Genomic DNA, 21,966 nt, shown 5'->3' with positions numbered 1-21,966 from the left:
CAAATGAGAGGCAATCTGACCTCCCTCCCTCTCTGCATCTCCATCTTGCTGACCCTATCAAATGACTAGGCCTATAAATAAAATGGTCAGGCTGTCACGCAGGCAAAATACAGCTGCCAGCATGGAAATGGAAGGAAGAGGTGAAGGTAGCAGCAGCACAGCCTGAGGAATAACAAGTGCAGCAGAGCAGGGAGGAAAACTGACTGCTTGACACAGTGACACGGCAAAGGCAGGGGCAGGAAGGGTGTGAGGTCTGTGTGGGGGTGTGTTGTACTTTTTCGTATTGTGTTGTACTGTGGCAAAAATGTTGAAAATCCACAAGTAATTGGTACTCTCATAAATCTTATTTGGAGTGGATGATGGAACAGGTGTCTGTTCTTGGTAAACTTGGCCTGCCATCCATCCCCAAATGTTCTTAATAGGATTTAGATTTAGTGAGAGTATTTCTCTGCAAGGGCGGGACGGCAGTCTAGTGGTTTAGCACGCAGACCTCACAGCTAGGAGACCAGGATTCAATTCCACCCTCGACCATCTCTGTGTGGAGTTTGCATGTTCTCCCCGTGCATGCGTGGGTTTTCTCCGGGTACTCCGGTTTCCTCCCACATTCCAAAAACATGCTAGGTTAATTGGCCACTCCAAATTGTCCACAGGTATGAATGTGAGTGTGAATGGTTGTTTGTCTATATGGCTGGCGACCAGTCCAGGGTGTACCCCGCCCTCTTGGCTCCAGCATCCCCCGTGACCCTTGTGAGGAAAAAGCGGTAGAAAATGAATGAATGAATGAATTTCTCTGGAAGACGTCTGAACCTCAGTCATGCTAAGGTCCATCACCCAACCCGAGTGTTGACCAAAAATCAGCAACATTTCATGGCTGTGAATATTGAATCACGAATATGGTCCCGGTGGTCCTTGTACGACTTCCCCTCCTACACTGTGATGTAAGTCAAATTTTGGTGTTAGTCGGATCTTACATCAAAAGTCAATCCAACTGTGCGCAAAACAGTAATAATAAAATACAATAATAAAACACCAATTTCAAGAATGAAATGAAACAGTAATTACAAAAGCCAACCTTTCTATCTCACTAATAAGACCACTACACAGAAGTTGGAGTATGAGATCAACTTTACTTTATTTAAATTTGTTACATCAACTCACACAGCTCCTTGTTCGCACCGAGCGATTCCATTGACACTTATTGCATGTGGCTCAGCGCCAGCTTTCAAGTACCAGCAATCATTGGTTCCGTTTCATAATAGACCTCATACATGGAAGAGATCCGTGTTGACAATTTAGCCATGTTTGCTATATTTAGCCAGTAAGTGTGTACAAGTGTATAATCAACAAAAATATCCGTCAAGCAGGGGGAGCGGGACACGCATTAGAAACACAAAGAGTCGTCTTTAAATGTATGATTTTGATTTGATTTATTTGAACATTTCATTTCATATAACCACAAAACAACGTAACACAAGAGTCTGTAAACTAAAGACCACCTGTATTTAAAGTGGGTGGTATCTCCTTCAAGCTCAGGTCCTCTACCAGAGGTCTGGGAGCTTTAGGGTTCTGTACAGGATCTAAATTGTTCCAAGTATTGCACTCTTCTGGGCATAGATGCCAGACGCATTGCTGTTTCCTTCACACTTGTTCACATTTTTGCTATTTCTTCCTGAATTTACAACCATCACCATTTTTCTCTCTCCATTGTTGTCAGCTTTTGCGCTCAAGAGCACACAGTTGAGCTGCAAATAACACATCTTGCACAAGCGGCTCATTTATTGACTATCTAAACAGAAAAGGACGCAGCTTTGTCTGGGGCAAAAAAAAAGTCACCTGTGTCCCATATCTGCTATTGGTGTGTATTATTGATGGCTTTGACATGACAAATGCATTATCATAATTACTTATTTCCTGCTTGAGTGTTTTCATGCCAGCCAGACAAAGCTATTGAGAGTGAATGAGGATTATCAATAATCAGGCAGCCATGTGGCTTGAAAATGTATTGGTGCAGCGGAGAGGCTTCCTAAATCACCACCTGTATTCGTTTATCGATCAGCCAAACCCTTCTATGGGGTTATATGCACATAAAATAACTGCATAAAAACAAGCCCTGCAATAAATTGCCCCCTTGTTTGGGGACTAATGTTTGCATACTGCAATTGGAAATCAGCCCTTACAATTACATTTTAAATTTCACTATACTAAAATCCATTACAATGTTGATGTAATGATGAAAAAAAGCTTGTCCCATTCTGATGTGATAATAATGTGTCAATGACTTATTTGTATGCTTATTTCAGTTTTGTGGGAAAAACAATCAATAATATGGACAGAAATTGATCTGAGCTGTGAGCCTTTGCGGACGAGTGACCAAGCGAGCGTTGTAAATACCATCACTCTGATTGGCTGGTCGATTTCATCATTAAAGTTGATTGATATGATAGCATGTTTTTTGTACATTTGTAGTGTTTATGGTGACAATTTAATGATAAATATGGATTGTGATGACTACAATTACAGTTTGTATTTCTTAAAAAGGGACAACGCTATAGAAATAAACCTTGGGATATACTTTAGACTAGTCAGTGTACAGCTTGTATAGCAGTATAGTTTTACTATCATACTGAATAAGCCATTATTGTCTAAATAGCAACTATATAACAAGATAATTGTGTCTTGCCTACACCCAATGGTCATGGTCTGGGGCTGCATGAGTGGGAAATATGAATCCTAACATGATAGGGAGGGCAAAGGAGAAATGAAAATGAAAACAAGGACTAATAGACTCAAAAACAGCTTCTACCCCACAGCAATAACAAAACGCAATAATAGCCAAAATAGTTCTCATGCTAGGAGGTAACCTAGGGACTGTGCAAAGTGAATCAAAGTATGCTTGAATGAATTGTATGGATGCAATATGAGCAGATTTCGGTGTCACCTATTTATGTTTATGTTTATTTGGGCTTTTTAAAATATGTTTTTAGGCTGTTTTTATAGCTTTTATGTATGGTCGTCAATCATGCACTGCCTGATTTGCACTTTAATTCGTTGAATCAGAACAATGACAATAAAGATATTCTATTCTATTCTATTCTATTCTATTCTATTCTATTCTATAATGAGTCCAAATCTGAGTCCCATTAAGATGTTAAGCTGCCCATACTGACAACGGACAATACTGTACTAATACTGATTATACTAATACAATACTGACAATGTGAATACAGATTGGACACATTGGGGTTTACTCCCCTGTGTTACCAGCTATGTAGACAATAAAGGCTCTGTGTTGAGTCATTTTCAGAAAATAGTCACTCTATAATGCTATACAAGCTGTACACTGAATACTCTAAAGTATCTCCACACACCAGTAATTACACTTAAACATTACAAGCAGAAAAACGGAATGAATGAATGAATCTGCTGCTGGGGGACATGCCGCCGCTAGCGGTCAAAGCTGTTCAGAGGAAGGACACAGGAAAGAGATGCGTTTCAGTGATGACAGAATGGGGACTCTTACTAAAAGCAGAAGAAGAAAACCGCTACATAAGATGCCTTAATGCAGCAAGAAAATTCAATCCTTATGTTAAAGCCTCACCAACTGGCATCCCCTCACATGATTTTTTTTCCCCTTTTGGTTGTCATGGAAACCCACACTATCTTAATGGATGTCTGGCAGGTGATTTTCCTAAGGATGCTTCACACCACATGAACATTGCCAGGGACAATGTAAAAGAAAATCCGCACTTGCTTCTATTTTCGATTTTCGATGTCCTCGTCTTGCCGCCTGGAAGCCCCCCCCCTCCTACCAATTCTCAGTAATTGGCTTTGATGTCTGCTTGACCTAGCTGAGTTCATTTGGGGTTCCCCCCTCCTTCAATTGTTGAAATGTCTTTCTTGCAGCTCTCTACTATTTACCATCCTCGCCATCAATGGTTAATATACAAATAAAGTAAAGTTGCTTAGGAAAACAAAAGATAACCAAAGTGCTGAATTGAAATAGCTGCTGTGCCACATGATTGTTTTACTTTTTAAAGATGTGTTTTTTTATTTCAATTGAACAATTGACTACCTCGGCTTGGGATCTATTTTCCAGTCAAGTCGGGCACTTCTAATGAGGCAGTCAGTGGGAGTGCAGAAGAATTTTTTGCCTCTTGGATATCTTGACAGGCGGTTGCTAGGGCCCTCCCTCCCCCCTTTGTGGCCTGAAAGCCGACAGGTTAATGGTGATGCTGAGGAGGCGTAGCCAGACAAAGACGGCAGTTTGGAGAGAGAGCAAGAGCAGACGGAGGAATAAGAGACGGATAAGAGGGGAGGTTGAAAATAAGACTGTAAAGACAAGTTTCATGGAGACAAATGGAAAATAATGTATAGGGAGGACAATAGTAACAAGTAACCATCGACATACATTAGATGTGTTTGTTGTATGCGGTGGCTTGTCACAAACCCCATAGATAAGCGCCACAAAATTATGTTTCCATGGTGATTAAGTTTGAGTTCAAGTCTAAACACACACAGAAGCTGATGCTATTATCTCAATGCAACAATGTCAAGTATTTCAGCTTAGAATAAAAGACAAGCTAAGCTAAACAAGGCATGTAATAAATTGGCTGTCATTGCCATAGAAACCCCCAGATCACCCACTAGTGGTCTGTAATAATGGTGGACCAGCCAGGACAAATGTCATGTTGTGTAAGTTCTTATGAGAATAATCACATAACATCCTGTCTTCTTCTTTGTCTTTGGGCTTTTCCCTTCAGGGGTCGCCACAGCAAATCAATCTCCTCCATCCAACCCTGTCTTCTCTCACAACTACCCTCATGTCCTCCTTCATTACATCCATAAACCTCCTCTTTGGTCTTCCTCTACAACTCTACATCCTTCTACCAATATAGTCACCATCGCTCCTCTGGACATGTCCAAACCATCTCAGTCTGGCCTCTAACATATTATGTCCCTCTGATGTACTCCTTCCTGATCCTATCCATCCTGGTCACTCCCAATGAGAACCTCAGCATCCTCATCCTGTCCTGTCCTGTCCATCCTCCTGTCTTTTCCTCAGTGCCACTGTCTCTAGACCAAACAACATGGCTGGTCTCACCACAGTTTTGTATACCTTTCCTTTCATTTTAGCTAAAACTCTTCTATCACACATCATGCCTGACACTTTTCTCCACCCGTTCCATCCTGCGTGCACACACTTCTTCACCTCCTTTTCACAAACTGTTGACCCCAAGTACTGAAAATTCTCCACCTTCTGTATCTCTTCTCCCTGTAACCTCACTCTTCCACTGGGGTCCCTCTCATTCACACACATATACTCCGTCTTGCTGCGGCTAATCTTCATTTGTCTCCTTTCCAGGGCAAACCTCCATTCTTCTAGCATGTCCTCCACCTGTCACATAACATCATATAACACCAATCAAGTGACATCTTGTCTGTATTATTTTATCAAGGCACACCTGTGGAATAATCATGCTGTCTCTTCAGCGTGCATAATTATTTAGGAAGCCTCTCAGCTGCACCAATGAATCTTTAAGCCACATTATTGATATGCCACACCTGTGAGGTGGCGAGATTATGAATCATGGTGAATGCTCACTAATACAGATTGAGACAGATTTGTGATCAATATTTGAGCGAGATAGACTTTTTTTTGTACATGGAAAAAGTTTTACATTTTTGAGTTGAGCTCGCAAAAATAAAAGTGTCACGAAATGTGCTTTTGATGCTTGCTGATTTGACATGGTGGAAAATTTGACATGATGATTGAAGTCAGTGATGGCGGTAGTCATCATGGCGGTAGTCATGGTTGAACAAATTTGAACAGACTGTCCTAGGATTGCTAAAAATAAGGAGGATAATACAAGGAGGATCACAAAACGCCTCCTCACCATCACACCTTTGTAGCATGGGGTTCAAGCATCTGCACCCACACCCCACCGCTGCTACACTCTTACAGCTCATCATTATCCTGGATGGACTTAAGCAAGATTTACACTTTTCTCTCACAAACACACAATCACACATGCAATGAATCAGACAATTGTCATCTGCATTCCCGCCAACCACCCCAAACTTGGCTTTTTGAGATTCTGTTGCTATGGGAAAGGCCACATGCGCATACATTAGACTACAGCAAAGTCTGTTGGGATGGTACAAGCCTGAGGTAGCATTCACACACATGAACCTTTCAAATAATCTGGGTCATGCTGCTAATAGGTTACGGCGCCAGCTAACGTATGAGCCTGAGGTTATATCACATTGGATTGTATCATTCATCATGTCATATTGTCAACGTATTGTACCTCGGTTCATTGTTGTGCATCATATCCTGGTATTCCTACTCGTTGCATTACATCCCCAATGAACTCTATGTTATCTCAACGGAGTGGATCAAATGATATTCTTATTTTATTCTATATTCTATCGCAACTCATTGTGTCATCTAATTTTATTGCACTGCATCCGTAATGTAATCTCATTTTAAATGTGATCTTATTGGATGTCATTTTATTTCCTCATCTTATTATATCTCCATTCAGTACATGGTATCATTCTTATCTTAATGGAATCTCATAGCAAGTCCATAAAGTCATATCATATTAAGAGAAAAAAATAGCATAAATTTGACATATTAAAGAGGAAAAAGTCGTTATCTGAGAAACAAAGAGAACATAAAATAAAGTTGCAATTTCTGGAAAATTAGGTTGGTAAAAAAAATGTATGAGTATGTTGTCTCATGATAAGGTAATAGATAGATAGATAGCATAGATAGGATAGTGGGAATATGGATATGAGAAACTTGGGTCATTTGCTGGAGCCTATCCCAGCTGACTTTGGGTAAGCGGTAGGATACACCCTGGACTGGTCACCCCCCAATCGCAGGGCATGCCTTTGTATTATATGTAATGTCATTTTATCATGAGATGACATGATTAGAGAATTACATGAAAAAACTACAAATAAGAGATTTGCTATATGTCATCTCATCTCGCTGTATCATATTGTTCTTCTCTTCCTATGTACTGTAGATGAAGAGGCTCATCATTTTCTACTGCTGCGTTACCACCTGACACCCCTACATTGTATACAGTACACACGTCAATATATCTGTGAAAGGTCGGCCGCATGCCAGTTTGGACGTGATGGCCCTCTGGTCCCTCTCATGGTTTTGCCTACTGCTGTGCTCATCAATTATACACGTGCAGCATATTGTGTGCCTACACTTGCAGGTGTGTGTGTGTGTGTCCACACCTGACAAACTGAATTCTGCCTAGCAACAAGTGGTCGTGCATATAACAAGCCATTTTAATGTACAGTCAACTGTTGAGATGAACAGATGAGCATTCATAAAACTAATCTACGTTTCAGGTTCTGTAGTGTACACAAGATTCATTCATTCATTTTCTACCGCTTATCCTCACAAGGGTCGCGGGGGTGCTGGAGCCTATCCCAGCTGTTTTTGGGCGAGAGGCGGGGTACACCCTGGACTGGTCGCCAGCCAATCACAGGCCACATATAGACAAACAACCATTCACACTCACATTCATACCTATGGACAATTTGGAGTCGCCAATTAACCTAGCATGTTTTTGGAATGTGGGAGGAAACCGGAGTACCAGTAGAAAACACACGCACGCACGGGGAAAACATGCAAACCAAATCCACACAGAGATGGCCGAGGGTGGAATTGAACTCCGGTCTGTATACAAGATATTATTCATAAATGATTGCATGAGGTCCTGCAGCATTAAGAAGATACATTTAATTATCATTTTCAATGAAATTTAATTACAATTTTGCAGAACTTAATTACAGCCGACACTGGTTGATTGCAGCAGTCAGACACCTTGATGTCCTCCCGCTTCCAATTAGCCACATGAGAACACAGCCAAGGCTTGACGGCCAATTCATTTGGCAAAAAGCGGTCGTTCCCGGTGGGGGAGGGTTTTTCAGAAGCAGGATGTTGATGATGATGATGCTGACGATGGTGATTATGATTATCAGCCATTCTGCTTTATCCCGCTAGCTGCCGTGACAAGCAGCTTGTCTGGTTTGATTACATGCAGCAGCGCTTCAAATCCATTCAACTTTTGAATAGCATAAATTCACGTAAAATAATCATTTGTTGAAGACGCAGGATTTGTTATCCCGTTGCTATCGACGATGCGGTTGCAAATCTTTACTTTGAAGCCGAGGCAGCGGATCAAATTTAAAGAGGTTGGCGTGTGGATCACCATGGAGATGTAAATCACCCAGAATTCAATATGTGGAGGCAGTAATTCAGGGCTTTTACACGGGACGCCAGCCTTAGAAGCAGGGATTGGACCCTGTCATGGTGATAAAGAGTTACCACTACAAACTACAACCACCATAATAAACATATTATTACAGGAGCCCTCTCTTGCTCATTTTAAGGGGCTTTTAAAAGGATATTGGATCCTAGTGGGGCTCTATAGTCAGTTTCTTTTGATAAAATACTTTATAAATCAGTTTTGGACAGGCAAAATAGGCATTCTTTTCCTCTTGGGCAAGATGCTCAGATTCTGTCTCCTCCCACATTTATTCTAAAGACACGCCCTCCATAATGTGCTAATGGTTGCCAACAAACAGTAAAGATGAATTGGTTAATTAATATAATTGGATGAATAGTGCAGGATCTGCCGTCAAAGGGTGCTTTGTCCGTTAAGTGGTGAGAGTGTTCGGATTCAGCGAGGCCGGGTCTGGATCCCAATGTAGAGAATGACAGAAAAAATAAAAGAACAAGTGTTTAATACAAAAGGTGTTCCGCAAGGGGTGGAAAAATACAACAAAAACACTGCAGAAAAAAATACCAGTAGGGCAAAAGACACAAAGTGATAACAAAAGGTGCTGCGAAAAAACGACTAGCAGGGATAAAAACTACAGTTGCTGAGCAGGGTGGAAAAAATACTAACAGGAGTACAGAATGACCAGTAACACATACAACAAAAGATCAAGCTACACAAGTATAAGGTAGGGAATGAGACTGGTGTGCATGGAACAACAATTTGGCATCGAACAAGTCCAGCCGCCTGGCTTAAATACCCAAGGTGAGTGATGGGCCCCGCCCAGGCAAAAATCTTCTCTGGTGTAGATACACAATTCCTACATCCCCCCCAAAAAACACTTTCTAGAAAAAAAAACAGTACTGAGCAGTGGTCGCAGCTTACCGCTGTACACACGGCAAGTTGCCATACATCAGTGGTTTTCAATTACCTTCTGTCATGGCTCCACTGGGGAACAGAAATGTTTTCACGCCCCCCTGATTTGAACTGCTATTGAAAAATTTAAATATCTATTTATTTATCTCTAGTCTACAGACTGAACTGAAACCAGTTAATGCAATAAAATGAAGCGCAGTGAAGCATACAAGAATATTTAAGTGTCAAATTGCATGCTAGGTAGGACCGGCTTGGACTTAAAAAATTCAAAAGATCTTATAGAAATCCAAACGTTGTAAGGATTGGCCCCTTTAAAATGTTATCCCACTTAAAACTGAGCATTATCTTATCTAACAAAAACCGACTCTTCAGACAGGACGTGAGGAACATGCACAGGCAACTAAAACCGATTAAGCCCGACTTGAATGATGATGTCTTTCTACTCTCACACAGAAAATTATAGCGGCCCCTGAGCGGATTAAAGTGAATCACAAGTTCCTGATTTGATAAGAGCCATGGCACAGCATGGGAGAGCTCACACTGAGCACCTCAAACGCAAGCATATGGAAGACCCCCCCCCGCCCAACCTCCACTGGCCAGATGAGACTACTATTGTACCACCTGATACTCATGCCCATCCTCATCACATTATCTAAAGGGAATTGATAACAATTCATGCCCTCACCCATAAAACTCTGAACACAAATAATTCTTACACTCCTTCATTCTTATCTATCCTTTGTTTTGGGTTCAACTGGGCGACACACTCGTTTGGGTAGGTTTTACGCAATCTTGCAAATTAACAAATAAATAAACTAAAGTAGCTAACTGTAGTTGATCATTTTATACATAATATTGTGGTTGACAACTGAAGGAGAAGAGTCAACAAATTAAGTGAATCTATCCATCCATCCATATTTTATGCCGCTTTATGGGAGCCTATCCCAGCTGTCTTTGGGCAAGAGCCAGCCAATCACAGGGCACATATAGACAAACAACCATTCACACTCACATTCATACCTATGGACAATTTGGAGTCACCAATTAACCTAGCATGTTTTTGGAATGTGGGAGGAAACCGGAGTACCCGGAGAAAACCCATGCATGCACGGAGAGAACATGCAAACTCCACACAGAGATGCCAGGCAGAGAATCTTCCGGAATAACAAACAAAACACAGACTGTTTACATATATTTATACTGTTGATTCTGTATATTTCGTATTTTTCATTCTTTTCTAATAGATGTGTCTGCACCTACTATACCAAAACAAATTCTTAGTGTTTGATCATACCTGGCAATAAACCCATTTCTGATTCTGATTCTGATTCTGAAATAAGTCCCAAGTATGTACTGTAGGTGGAAGTCCAAGTCAAGTCTCAAGTCAAGACAAGACAGCTCGAGTCAAGTCCGAAGTCAGCTTGAAATTTTGGAGTTCTTACAAGTATGAATGAATGAATTTTGAATAATACAAAAAAAGACATAAGACCATTGTGACAAGACTTTGTCACTGAAGAAGAAGAGTACTGATGCTGCATTCAGGCTTTCATGAGCAAACAGAAATACACTCTACACATTTGTAGTTTGTTTTTAAACCTGCTTGGATGTTAATAAATCCTTTCAATCAGGCAGATTCAAAGGGAAAATATGTTGTTTTGTTATCAATAACATAATGATGATCGCGTTATTATAATATATATTGGAATGGGGACACATTTTACTCACAAAAATCTCAAACATCTTAAAGTCATGAGACTAAATTCCAAGTCGAGTGCCAAGTCATTGATGTACATGTCCATGTCGAGTTGCAAATATTTGTTGATATTGTCAAGTCGAGTCCAAAGTCATCAAAAAGTCCAAGTCGCGTGAGTCACATCCACATTTGCACTTCTGTTTACGAATAAACATGTCAACTTTCCCTAAGAGTTTGATGTTATTGCTGTACTTCCTGGTAGTTTAATATGAACATCAACATTAATTCACTCCCTAACGACCATATTTGCTTCCCTCCACACTGCTTTCCTTTGATTCATATTTGCACCCCTTGGTTGCCTGCTGCAGGACTTCCTGTCACTTCACGCCATGGGGGGTTTGACTCATGATGAAAGTGGTCCGGAGGTGAATCATGTCAAATGACGTGCATGCATGTATGTATGTATCCACACCTGGTGAGCTTGTCATCAGGAACACACAGCGGCCGTGTACCTAGAAGAATCTGTCATAAACCTTTCCGTTATTCTCATGCTAATGGTGTAGGGGTGATGAAAATAGCATCCTGACCTTGTTCCTTGCGTTTTGTTTTGTGTGTGTGTTTTGTTAAAAGAAACACAAAATAATCAATCCAATTAAGCCCAGTGAGTCATCTCTTTGTGTATTTTGTGTGTCTTGATACTGCAAGTGACCGTAATGAGAGATAGATGATGGCGGATGAGCGCCACAGGGGAGTGTAAAAGAGAGGAAATGGGAGCGCTAACTGGGCGGAATAGTGAGGCCAGCTGGGTCTGATCAAAGCAAAGGAGCATCAGTGGATATATATCATATTATAAATAATGTTATTTTAACATGTTACATTCAGATAGATGGAGGTGGACCTAGTATGAGCCATGAGATGTGAGCTCTTCTGTATTGTTTGTTCACATTTGCACTTTTGTATTTTGCAAATGCTATCAATCATCACCCTTCACGGGTTTCTGGCTGTGACATAGGCAGATGAGATAATTGAATGGTTCATAATAGCTTCCTTATATAGCCTACCTCAGGACGCCTTTTCTTCAAAGAAATAAACTCATTTTTACAAAATGTGACATTTATTCCAAAGCAACAACTCTAATAAATGTCAGCTTACAACCAGCACCGTAGCAACACAAATATATGAAATAGAAATAACAATATTACAAACCTTTTGCCCATCAACAAATATATGACCCTTATCGAGCACCTTATCCTCCTGTTGTTCTCTCTCAGATTACTTTGTAAGAAAGTCCAGAATGGCATCCTACATTTCCCTACTAGGATTGCAGCTTTTCAATGGAGTGCTGGAGTGCTGTGTGATGTTGCAGAGCGCTGACTTCAGTTGGCTCAGCATCAGATGCAGGCGTCCACATTGATAGGCTACAACTATTGGTTCATTGTAAATATGAAACAAGTAGAGTGGAAAAAAAAAATTGATTGGATAATGTTAGATTCCAAAAGTTGAGCCAACTTTGATAATGTTCAGTGTTAGCCTGGTTATAACTAGCGACAATCAAAAATTCAAAACATATTTACATGGAGTAGGAAATGGTTGAGTGTATCTAATCGAACATGAGTGTCATGACGTGACACTGAAAATCAATAATTATGTTTAATTACTTACATTTAGGCGGCACGGCGGTCTAGTGGTTAGCACGCAGACCTCACAGCTAGAAGACCAGGGTTCGATTCCACCCTCGGCCATCTCTCTGTGGAGTTTGCATGTTCTCCCTGTGCATGCATGGGTTTTCTCCGGGTACTCCGGTTTCCTCCCACATTCCAAAAACATGCTAGGTTAATTGGTGACTACAAATTGTCCATAGGTATGAATGTGAGTGTGAATGGTTGTTTGTCTATATGTGCCCTGTGATTGGCTGGCGACCAGTCCAGGGTGTACCCCGCCTCACGCCCGAAGACAGCTGGGATAGGCTCCAGCACCCCCCGTGATCCTCGTGACGAAAAGCGGTAGAAAATGAATGAATGAATTACTTACATTTATTTATAAGCTTCTTTCTGTCTCCGCTCTGCCGCTGGAGTGTGGTATCCGTGTAAACTGTGCCTACCTTTTCGTTTCAAGTCTAGTCCCCGACCACACATGGTTTCTAGGGCTGTACACCCATAGCACTTACCCCTGCCTTTTCAATTGCGTCACCACTTGACTCTTGTAAATGAAAACCTAGCGCTAAGGGCTAAGATAAGGGCTGAGGGGTAGAATTGAATTGGGATTCAGCCTAAGCGTGTGACATGCAAGAAACACAAAGCTGTCGTGTTGCGGATTCAGTTTGAATCATCACCTTGTGTTCACTTTTGTGCATTAGGCAAATAGACTTTTCACATACAAATGCCTCATAGTAGTATTTAAGGAAGACACAAAGACTCAGTCTACACTCTTTTTTAACTCAATTGTCTCGAGTGTCATGCAGATCTGTGAAGGTTTGTGGTGAATAGGATGTGCATGATTAATGGAGGTGTACAAAAGCTGTGAAGGAGAACACTCCGAGACTCTAACAAGCAGCTTGCTTTTATTCCCACTGTCCTCTCTACCAGGCAGCCTGACCAATGACAAGCTCCCTGGTAGGAGAGCAGCTTTGAGCCTTCATAAATTGGTCCACTTGGTTACACAATGGTGGAACCTGAGAGGCTGGAGGCAGGATTACATGAACTCTGGCAGACTTCATGCATTTACTTTCTAAAATTAAATACAATCTGTTCTATTCTGGATACTGACAATCTGAGATTGGGAAATGACGGTGAAGTGGAGTCTTACAGCTTGGAAAAGGAACCACCTAAGGACCGGTGTCAGAGCTTCGCATTGCCAGCAATAAGTCGCACTTGTTTCCAGTGAGGGTTGGTCTGCAGGTTTGCTGCTGCGGCAGCTCAATATAATATGATAATAATATCAATTGTATTTGTTCTCTATCAATATTATTGTCAATAAACATGTTCCAGGCCCAACAGGTCAGCTATTAGTGCCTGTAATTGTTTACATCGTTTACCGCTGGACTGAAAGTACATTTACAGTACCTTTAATTATGTGATGTCTTTGAACGCAACCCCTAATTGCTCATAATGACGGTGTTTAAAGTGTGATTCAAATGTTCTGCTACTATTAAAGAGACGAGTGTTAGACAAGTAGACAACCCCACCCCCAAATAAATGGCTTGTCCCCTGAAATCAGCATTTTAGAAGTGAAAACTCCACTAGAGGGCTGCACGGTGGACGAGTGGTTAGCGCGCAGGCCTCACAGCTAGTAGACCCGAGTTCAATTCCACCCTCGGCCATCTCTGTGTGGAGTTCGCATGTTCTCTCCGTGCATGCGTGGGTTTTCTCCGGGTACTCCGGTTTCCTCCCACATTACATGCTAGGTTAATTGGCAACTCCAAATTGTCCATAGGTATGAATGTGAGTGTGAATGGTTGTTTGTCTATATGTGCCCTGTGATTGGCTGGCGACGACAGTTGGGATAAGCTCCAGCACCCCCGACCCTTGTGAGGTAGTAGTAGCAGTAGAAAGTGAATGAATGAATGAACTCAGCTCATCAAGACTCATCACTCATCTCCATAGTTGTGCCAGACCGCCCCTCCCACCCCTTAGTAACCATCCAATCAGAAATGAGCCAACACGCAGCGTGGACTTTGTGGAAACAGAGAAAGTGACCCATTAGACAACTAATAATTAACAATTAAAAACAATGACTAATAAAATGCTGGTTGTTAAAATCTGTCAGTAGGATATATTTATTTACTGTTCATTTTTTTCTCAAGGAGGATGAGGAGGAGATACCGTGAATATACCATCAAAGGTTATCCTATTTGGCGATGACGCGCATTGTGGTTTTCCTCTGATGCGCATTTAAAGGCAATGACTGGTTAATGATTTGGCTGTGTTAACCCCTCTCACGCCTTCACTCCTCCCTTTTTGCCACTTGGAGGTGGCAAACGGAGGTGTGGGTGCGCAGCGCAGCGCCATACTGCGCTGCTAACGAAATTTGCAAAGTGCGCTGGCCAATTTTTTTTGCTAACAACCCCCCCGGCCACACTGTTGTAGCTAGCTTGATTTCTTTGGGTGAAAACATAGGAACCAACGAGGCAACGAGAAAAATTCAAAAAATTTCAAAAATGACATGACTGAAAAAAATGAGAAAAAAGACAAAAACGGGAAAAATGAGAAAAAAAGAGAAAAAAAAATGAAAAACAGCAAAATTGAAAAATATTACTGAAGTAATCAGGATACAGAGGTAATCAAATTACTGTATTACAGTAATCGGATTACAGATTACAATAGTAATTTGATTACTATTAATCAAATTTACTATTTACTATTTGATTGCATTAATAATTTACAAAAGTAATCTGATTACTTTTGTAAAAGGATTACTTTTGTAAAAGGATTACTTTTGTAATTTTTTTGTAATTTTTTGTTTTTTTTTCAATTTTTCTTGTTTTTCATTTTTTCTTGTTTTTCAGGAAAAATGAGGAAAAAAAGAGAAAAAATGAAAAACAAGAAAAATGGAAAGAAATTGAAAAAAATTGAAAAAAATTGAAAAAAATTGAAAAAAATTGAAAAAATTTGAAAAAAATTGAAAAAAATTACAAAAAATTACAAAAATTACAAAAAAATTACAAAAGTAAACTGATTACAAAAGTAATCCGATTACAAAAGTAATCTGATTACTATTGTAATCTGATTACAAAGTAATCTGATTACTTCTGTAAAATTGAAAAAAATTACAAAAAATTACAAAAGTAATCTGATTACAAAAGTAATCTGATTACTATTGTAATCTGATTACTTTTGTAATCTGATTACTTTTGTAAAAGGATTACTTTTGTAAAAGGATTACTTTTGTAATTTTCTTTGTAATTTTTTGTAATTTTTTTCAATTTTTCTTGTTTTTCATTTTTTCTTGTTTTTCAGGAAAAATGAGAAAAAAAGAGAAAAAATGAAAAACAAGAAAAATTGAAAAACTGAAAAAAATTACAAAAAATTACAAAAAATTACAAAAATTACAAAAAATTACAAAAAATTACAAAAAATTACAAAAAATTACAAAAAATTACAAAAAATTACAAAATAATCTGATTACAAAAGCAATCCGATTACAAAAGTAATCCGATTACTATTGTAATCCGATTACAAAAGTAATCAGATTACAAAAGTGATCCGATTACTTTTTTAATCTGATTACTTTTGTAATCTGATTACTTCAGTAATTTTTTTCAATTGCTCTTGTTTTTCATTTTTTTCTCTTTTTTTTCTAATTTTTCCCGTTTTTGACTTTTTTCTCATTTTTTTCAGCCATGTCATTTTTCGAATTTCACAATCGTAAAAAAATTCACGATAGTTATCAAATTACTATTGTTACTATTGTTACAATAGATTACAATATTGTTACTATTGTAAGCTGATGTAATCAGTAATTGTAATTACCAAAGTAATCCGATTACAAAGGTAATCAAATTACTTTTGTAATCTGATTTCCTCAGTAATTGGATTACAATAGTAATTTGATTACTATTGTAATCTGTTTGCATTAGTAATTTGATTACTTTGTAATCTGATTACTTTAGTATTTTTTTCAATTTGTTTTGTTTTTCATTTTTTTCTCTTTTTTTCTAATTTTTCCCGTTTTTGTCTTTTTTCTCATTTTTTTCAGTCATGTCATTTTTCGAATTTCACACTAGTAAAAAAAATCACAACAGTAAGCAAATTACTATTGTTACTATTGTTACAATAGATTACAATATTGTTACTATTGTAATCTGATGTAATCAGTAATTGTAATCCGATTACTGAAGTAAACAGATTACAATAGTAATCTGATTACTATTGTAATCTGATTACTGAAGTACGAATAAAGGCAGATCTTAAGTAATCAGATTTTATTGTAATCCGATTACTGAAGTATTCAGATTACAAAGAGAATCAGAGAATTTACAGACCTTTCACAGCCTTGTAGCTCAGCCATACGATCACGTAGAAACGTGATTAATGGCTCATTTTCTAGACAAACTTCTCATCTCTGTGGCAAATTAGTTTTTTCGTTGGATGTTTAGTTTTGGCTTTATCTTCGTCAGAAGGAGGTGTGCGCATGACTGAAATCCACCTTGGCTCTCACTCTAATGCTAGAGCGTTGGAGGCTGAAAGAAATTTTTTTTTTTGCAAAAACTTTTTCTCCTGGCCACACCGTTTTAGCTCGAACCTATTTCTTTTGGTGAAAACATAGGAATCTCTGTCCCCTTTCCAAAAATGTCCCTCTTATGGCTGAGAGATGTACGGATTGCCTACTGTGGCCACTAGAACCGACAAAAGCAATTCTCCCATTGACAAGAGGCCATCTTTTGTTTCTCCAACTCTTTAATTGTCTATGTTTTCAACTCGGCCTCTTGCGGTCATTTCTCAACCGATTTGCAAAACGAGCAGATCTATGCGGAGCCCCAACCCTTGGGCCACTCACGGTCATCCTGTGGTGTCAATATCTCAAATCGTTTGGCCGCAAGTAGCTTCTGTTCGACTTGAGGCATTCAGGCTTTTCAGTGATTTATGCTCAATCATTGTCAATATGGCCGCCACCTGCTGCAGTAGAATGTTTAACCATTTTCTCCCTTTTAAAACGACTGTGTGTAGTCATGTGCGATTACAATGATTCCCTTCCCGGCTGATACCATACACGTCATGTATCTGGGAGATTTTAAAACTTCTTTCTAATTAAGCACAGTGACTGCAGTCACCTCAAATGACTGGCGTATGAAAATATCAACATTTTCCTAGATCTATCATACAGCATTAAGCTGCCCTTTAAGTACTGCATGACAATGCAAGTGCTGCATGCAATTGTAAAACAACACAACATCATGTGCAGACACCACAGAAGTGCATGGCCATATTCACTACTTGATGCTACATTGCTGGGTGCTAGCATGCTAATTGCTAGCATGTTAGCATTTAAGCTAATTTATTCATGTCGAAACACAAATACACACATGGCATTATTAAGTGCCAAGGACAGCCTTGGCACTTTGGGTGCTTGAGGCTCTCTTGCTAGGTGCCAGCATGATAACCGTTAGCATATTAGCATTTTAGCTAATTTACTCATTTCTAAAGGCAAATACACACATGGCATGGTGTAGGGACACTATGGGACTGCCTTAACACTTTTGGGACTTGGTGCTTTCTTGCTAAATGCTACCATGCTAACAGTTATCATTTTGACTTTTTTATGCGTATCTAAATGAAAATACATACATGGCATGATGTGTGGACACTACTAGCATTTAGCATGGTGACTACTATCTTGCTAGGTGTCACCATGCTAACTGTTAGCATGTTGGAATTTTGGCTATTTTACTCCTGTGTAAAGGCCTACATACACGTGACATGACGTAGGAATGCTTGCTTTTGCAAGTTTGCTAAATTCCTCATGTAATGTACACACTGCATTGCTCGGCGGCGTGGCACAGAAGACACCGGGCCCGAGGTTCACAGCACAGATTGCATGCCCATCAAAATTTCCACGGGAATTTACTTGTCTTCCTATTATTATTTCCTTTTGAACCAGTTCCCTTGTGTTTTTCTCCTCAGAGCCTCTTGGCAAGCAGTTCTGCCACAGTTATTTTAATCCGGCTCCTTATCGCTGTAGCACATCACATCGGAAAGGTGGAAATTAAGTCAAGCAAGATGGGGGGTTGATGGTGAGGAGGCGTCGCTGCTTCCACTGCTTCTCAGTGTTTGTGCAAAATAGAGGCTCTGTTCCCTTGGGTGTGCACATTTTATATATGCTGCACACACTATACAGGAACATGCCTGTCATTGCCAAGTACTCCGCGTGTTTGAGAGCTTATTCTGGCACATGCTATGTTGTTTAGTACATTTTGTTATTGTATTTTCTGGTTCATGTACTCCCAACATATGTACCCTCCCCATTTTTATGCTTACAGTTTCATGTAAGGTGTTGCAGATTTATTAAAAGCTGCCTGTTATCCAAAGTTAGGGATGTCAAAAGTGATTTTTTTTGCACATTTTACAATTAGAATTTTACAATTTGACACAAACAAGCCAAAATGGTGAGGAAATGTAATCTCCAAATGCAACTGTAATCAACAGTATAAAGTTAAAATATTGAGAGAAAAAAAGCAGCAATTTGATGAAAATAAAGCAGCATCAACTTAAAATATTATAATGAATAGTTGTAATTTTTGAAAAATTACATTTTGGAAAAAGTATGAAAGAAAATTTACAAGAATAAATAAATTGTAAAGGAAACAACAACAACAGCAACTGTCATTTTATGAATAAGTTAAATAAAATATTCTTTTTGTTACATCAATATTATGAGAAACACACAAAACTGAATATTTTTTAATTCTGACAAAGTCCAAATATGATGGGATTAAAGTCATAATATTGCAAGACAAAAATGTACAAGGATTATTCACAAAGAAAGTTGAAATGTTCTGAAAAAAACACTCTTTAACACCACAGTACAGTACAAATCCTCTGAAAAAGCGACAGTAACAACTAAGCAGTGTACTGGTCTTATTATTTCAATGGAGAAGTTGCGAGTGCTTTGGTTTTTCATTTGTCATTTGTCATTTGACGACTTTCATGTGTGAGTGTGAGTGACTTTGGTGTAATTTAGGTGTAAGATTCGACCAAAACTCGACTTACAGTATTGGTAAATGAATACTCTCTGACAGTATAAGAAAAGTGAGCATTGTTTTTGTATCTCTAGTAACAGCAGCAACACAAATGTGAGATTTATTGTGTACTGACACAAACTAGACTTCTCCTTGGGGACCATCAGTATAGAAGCGAAGCCCACTTGAGGTAATCCTTTTGTCTCATTGGAGCCTGTGGGGCTGAGGTGATCTTTGCAAAGATCAACTTGTCCCAGTGACTCAGGAAACATCCCTGAGGTGAGCTGTGGGTGACAGCTGCTGAAGCTCCACTGGCTCAGGTAAATGCCAGGAGCCCCACTTGGATACGCCGATACACAAAAACTCACACAAGGACAGACAAAGCCTTAAGGGAAACTAAAAGCTACACAAACAGGATTAGCATTGGCGACTGTCACCGGGGACTGAGATTGCACACAATGTGTGTACAAACTTCACACCCCCACACAAACTATAATTCACCTCTGTAGAACAGCAACAATAAAATATAATCAAGGTTAACAAACAATTTACCAGGTTATAATGTGGTGACAAGTTTCCCTTGAGGCGGGAATACGGTTACAAACATCAAATGTTTTGATTGTCACAGTCCAAGATGTATTAATTTCCAATATAACATATTAATGATTGTATTTTGCAGTAGAGTAGATCTGCAATGCTTTACATTCCTCTATCATTTAGCGAAATGGCTTAACGACAATATAGAAACACCTAAAAACACTACAACCACAACAAAAACATCACTGAACTATATTTGTAACAGTTGAGTTCATTACCTTAGATTGTGTAGGTTGTTTTTTTCCTCCAACCCCTAAGGAGATTAATTAAGACTCCCATGTGGGAACGCACTAATTATTTCATCATCCACTGTTATGGCCCTATGGAAGTGCAGTGCTGATATCAACCGCTAGATGTCAGTAACGTTCTAGTGTAGTAGGTCACTACAATACTGGTCGATGGTGTGGAAGTTGCTCATGCTAGCAGTCTCGCATGTGTGGTGTCTACACAAAGAGAAATACACAATAAGTGTGGTGACAAGAGCACACAATCATCAGGGATAGAGCAGTCCCTGTGTGAACACTGCAATACAAATACAGTCAATATGCAAACATGCAGCGGCCACGTGCAAATACTTTTTATGGTTCACATCACAGAGTCAGTCTGGTTTTGGGGAGAGTTCTAAGACCACACTTCCTCAAGGATTATTAACAATTCAGCGTCATGGTCTGGGGCTGCATGAGTGCTGTTGGCACTGGGTAGCTGTGGTTCAGTTCATTCATTCATTTTCTACCGCTTATCCTCACAAGGGTTGTGGCTATGCTGGAGCCTATCCCAGCTGACTTTGGGCAAGAGGCGGGGTACACCCTGGACTGGTCGCCAGCCAATCACAGGGCACATATAGACAAACAACCATTCACACTCACATTCATACCTATGGACAATTTGGAGTCACCAATTAACCTAGCATGTTTTTGGAATGCAGGCCTGCGTGCTAACCACTCGTCCACCGTGCAGCCGGTCTATATCATATGCAGCATATTGAAAATAAACACCTGGAATAACCACATCATTGCATTCCCTTCTCTCTGCTTTCTAGTAAAGACGAGGCCACTGCCATTGAGACGGAACTGTTAAGGGACTACAGGTTTGGACAACAGCAGCTGATTGAGATTTGGGGACATGCCTGTGCTCTCGCCATTTCGAAGGTTTGCACTTTAACCTTTATCCCTGTATTCACACCTTTATCCAGATTTGCACCAAAAGAGTTTTTCCTTGGCTCGTGTTGTTGTTGTTGTGGAGATCGGTTATTTCATTCATTCATTCATTTTCTACCGCTTTTTCCTCACGAGGGTCGCGGGGGGTGCTGGAGCCTATCCCAGCTGTCTTCGGGCGAGAGGCGGGGTACACCCTGGACTGGTCGCCAGCCAATCACGGGGCACATATAGACAAACAACCATTCACACTCACATTCATACCTATGGACAATTTGAAGTGGCCAATTAACCTAGCATGTTTTTGGAATGTGGGAGGAAAGCAGAGTACCCGGAGAAAACCCATGCATGCACGGGGAGAACATGCAAACTCCACGCAGAGATGGCCGAGGGTGGAATTGAACCCTGGTCTTCTAGCTGTGAGGTCTGCACGCTAACCACTCGACCGCGGTGCCGCCCTAGTTACATAAAAATAAAACAGACAAATAAAATATACTGTGCCTCACACTTGAGAGTTAACTGCATGAATAATAATATACAAAATGATTCCACACTTTCATACAGGTGATCCCATTATTTGATACTATCTCTGAAGTACTCCTACCCATCATCCAGTGTCACTGGTGTTCACACATGGCAAAAAGCCTTGAAAAAGCCGGCTTT

At 39.8% G+C, this 21,966-nt stretch overlaps 1 protein-coding gene across 1 annotated transcript in view; it reads left to right on the top strand.

Annotated features, from left to right (window-relative positions):
• Positions 1–21,966, top strand: part of yjefn3 (YjeF N-terminal domain containing 3) — a 36,468-nt gene that overhangs the window by 5,065 nt on the left and 9,437 nt on the right. Inside the window, exon 2 of the mRNA XM_058073220.1 lies at positions 21,189–21,297. Within this exon, the coding sequence (XP_057929203.1) occupies positions 21,189–21,297 (109 nt within the window). The remainder of the gene's footprint in view (positions 1–21,188; positions 21,298–21,966) is intronic.

The sequence above is a fragment of the Doryrhamphus excisus genome, chromosome 5 (genome assembly GCF_030265055.1).
Source record: "Doryrhamphus excisus isolate RoL2022-K1 chromosome 5, RoL_Dexc_1.0, whole genome shotgun sequence".
Lineage (NCBI taxonomy): Eukaryota > Metazoa > Chordata > Actinopteri > Syngnathiformes > Syngnathidae > Doryrhamphus > Doryrhamphus excisus.
The sequence above is the reverse complement of the archived record's forward strand: the minus strand, read 5'-3'. Positions and strand labels throughout refer to the sequence as shown.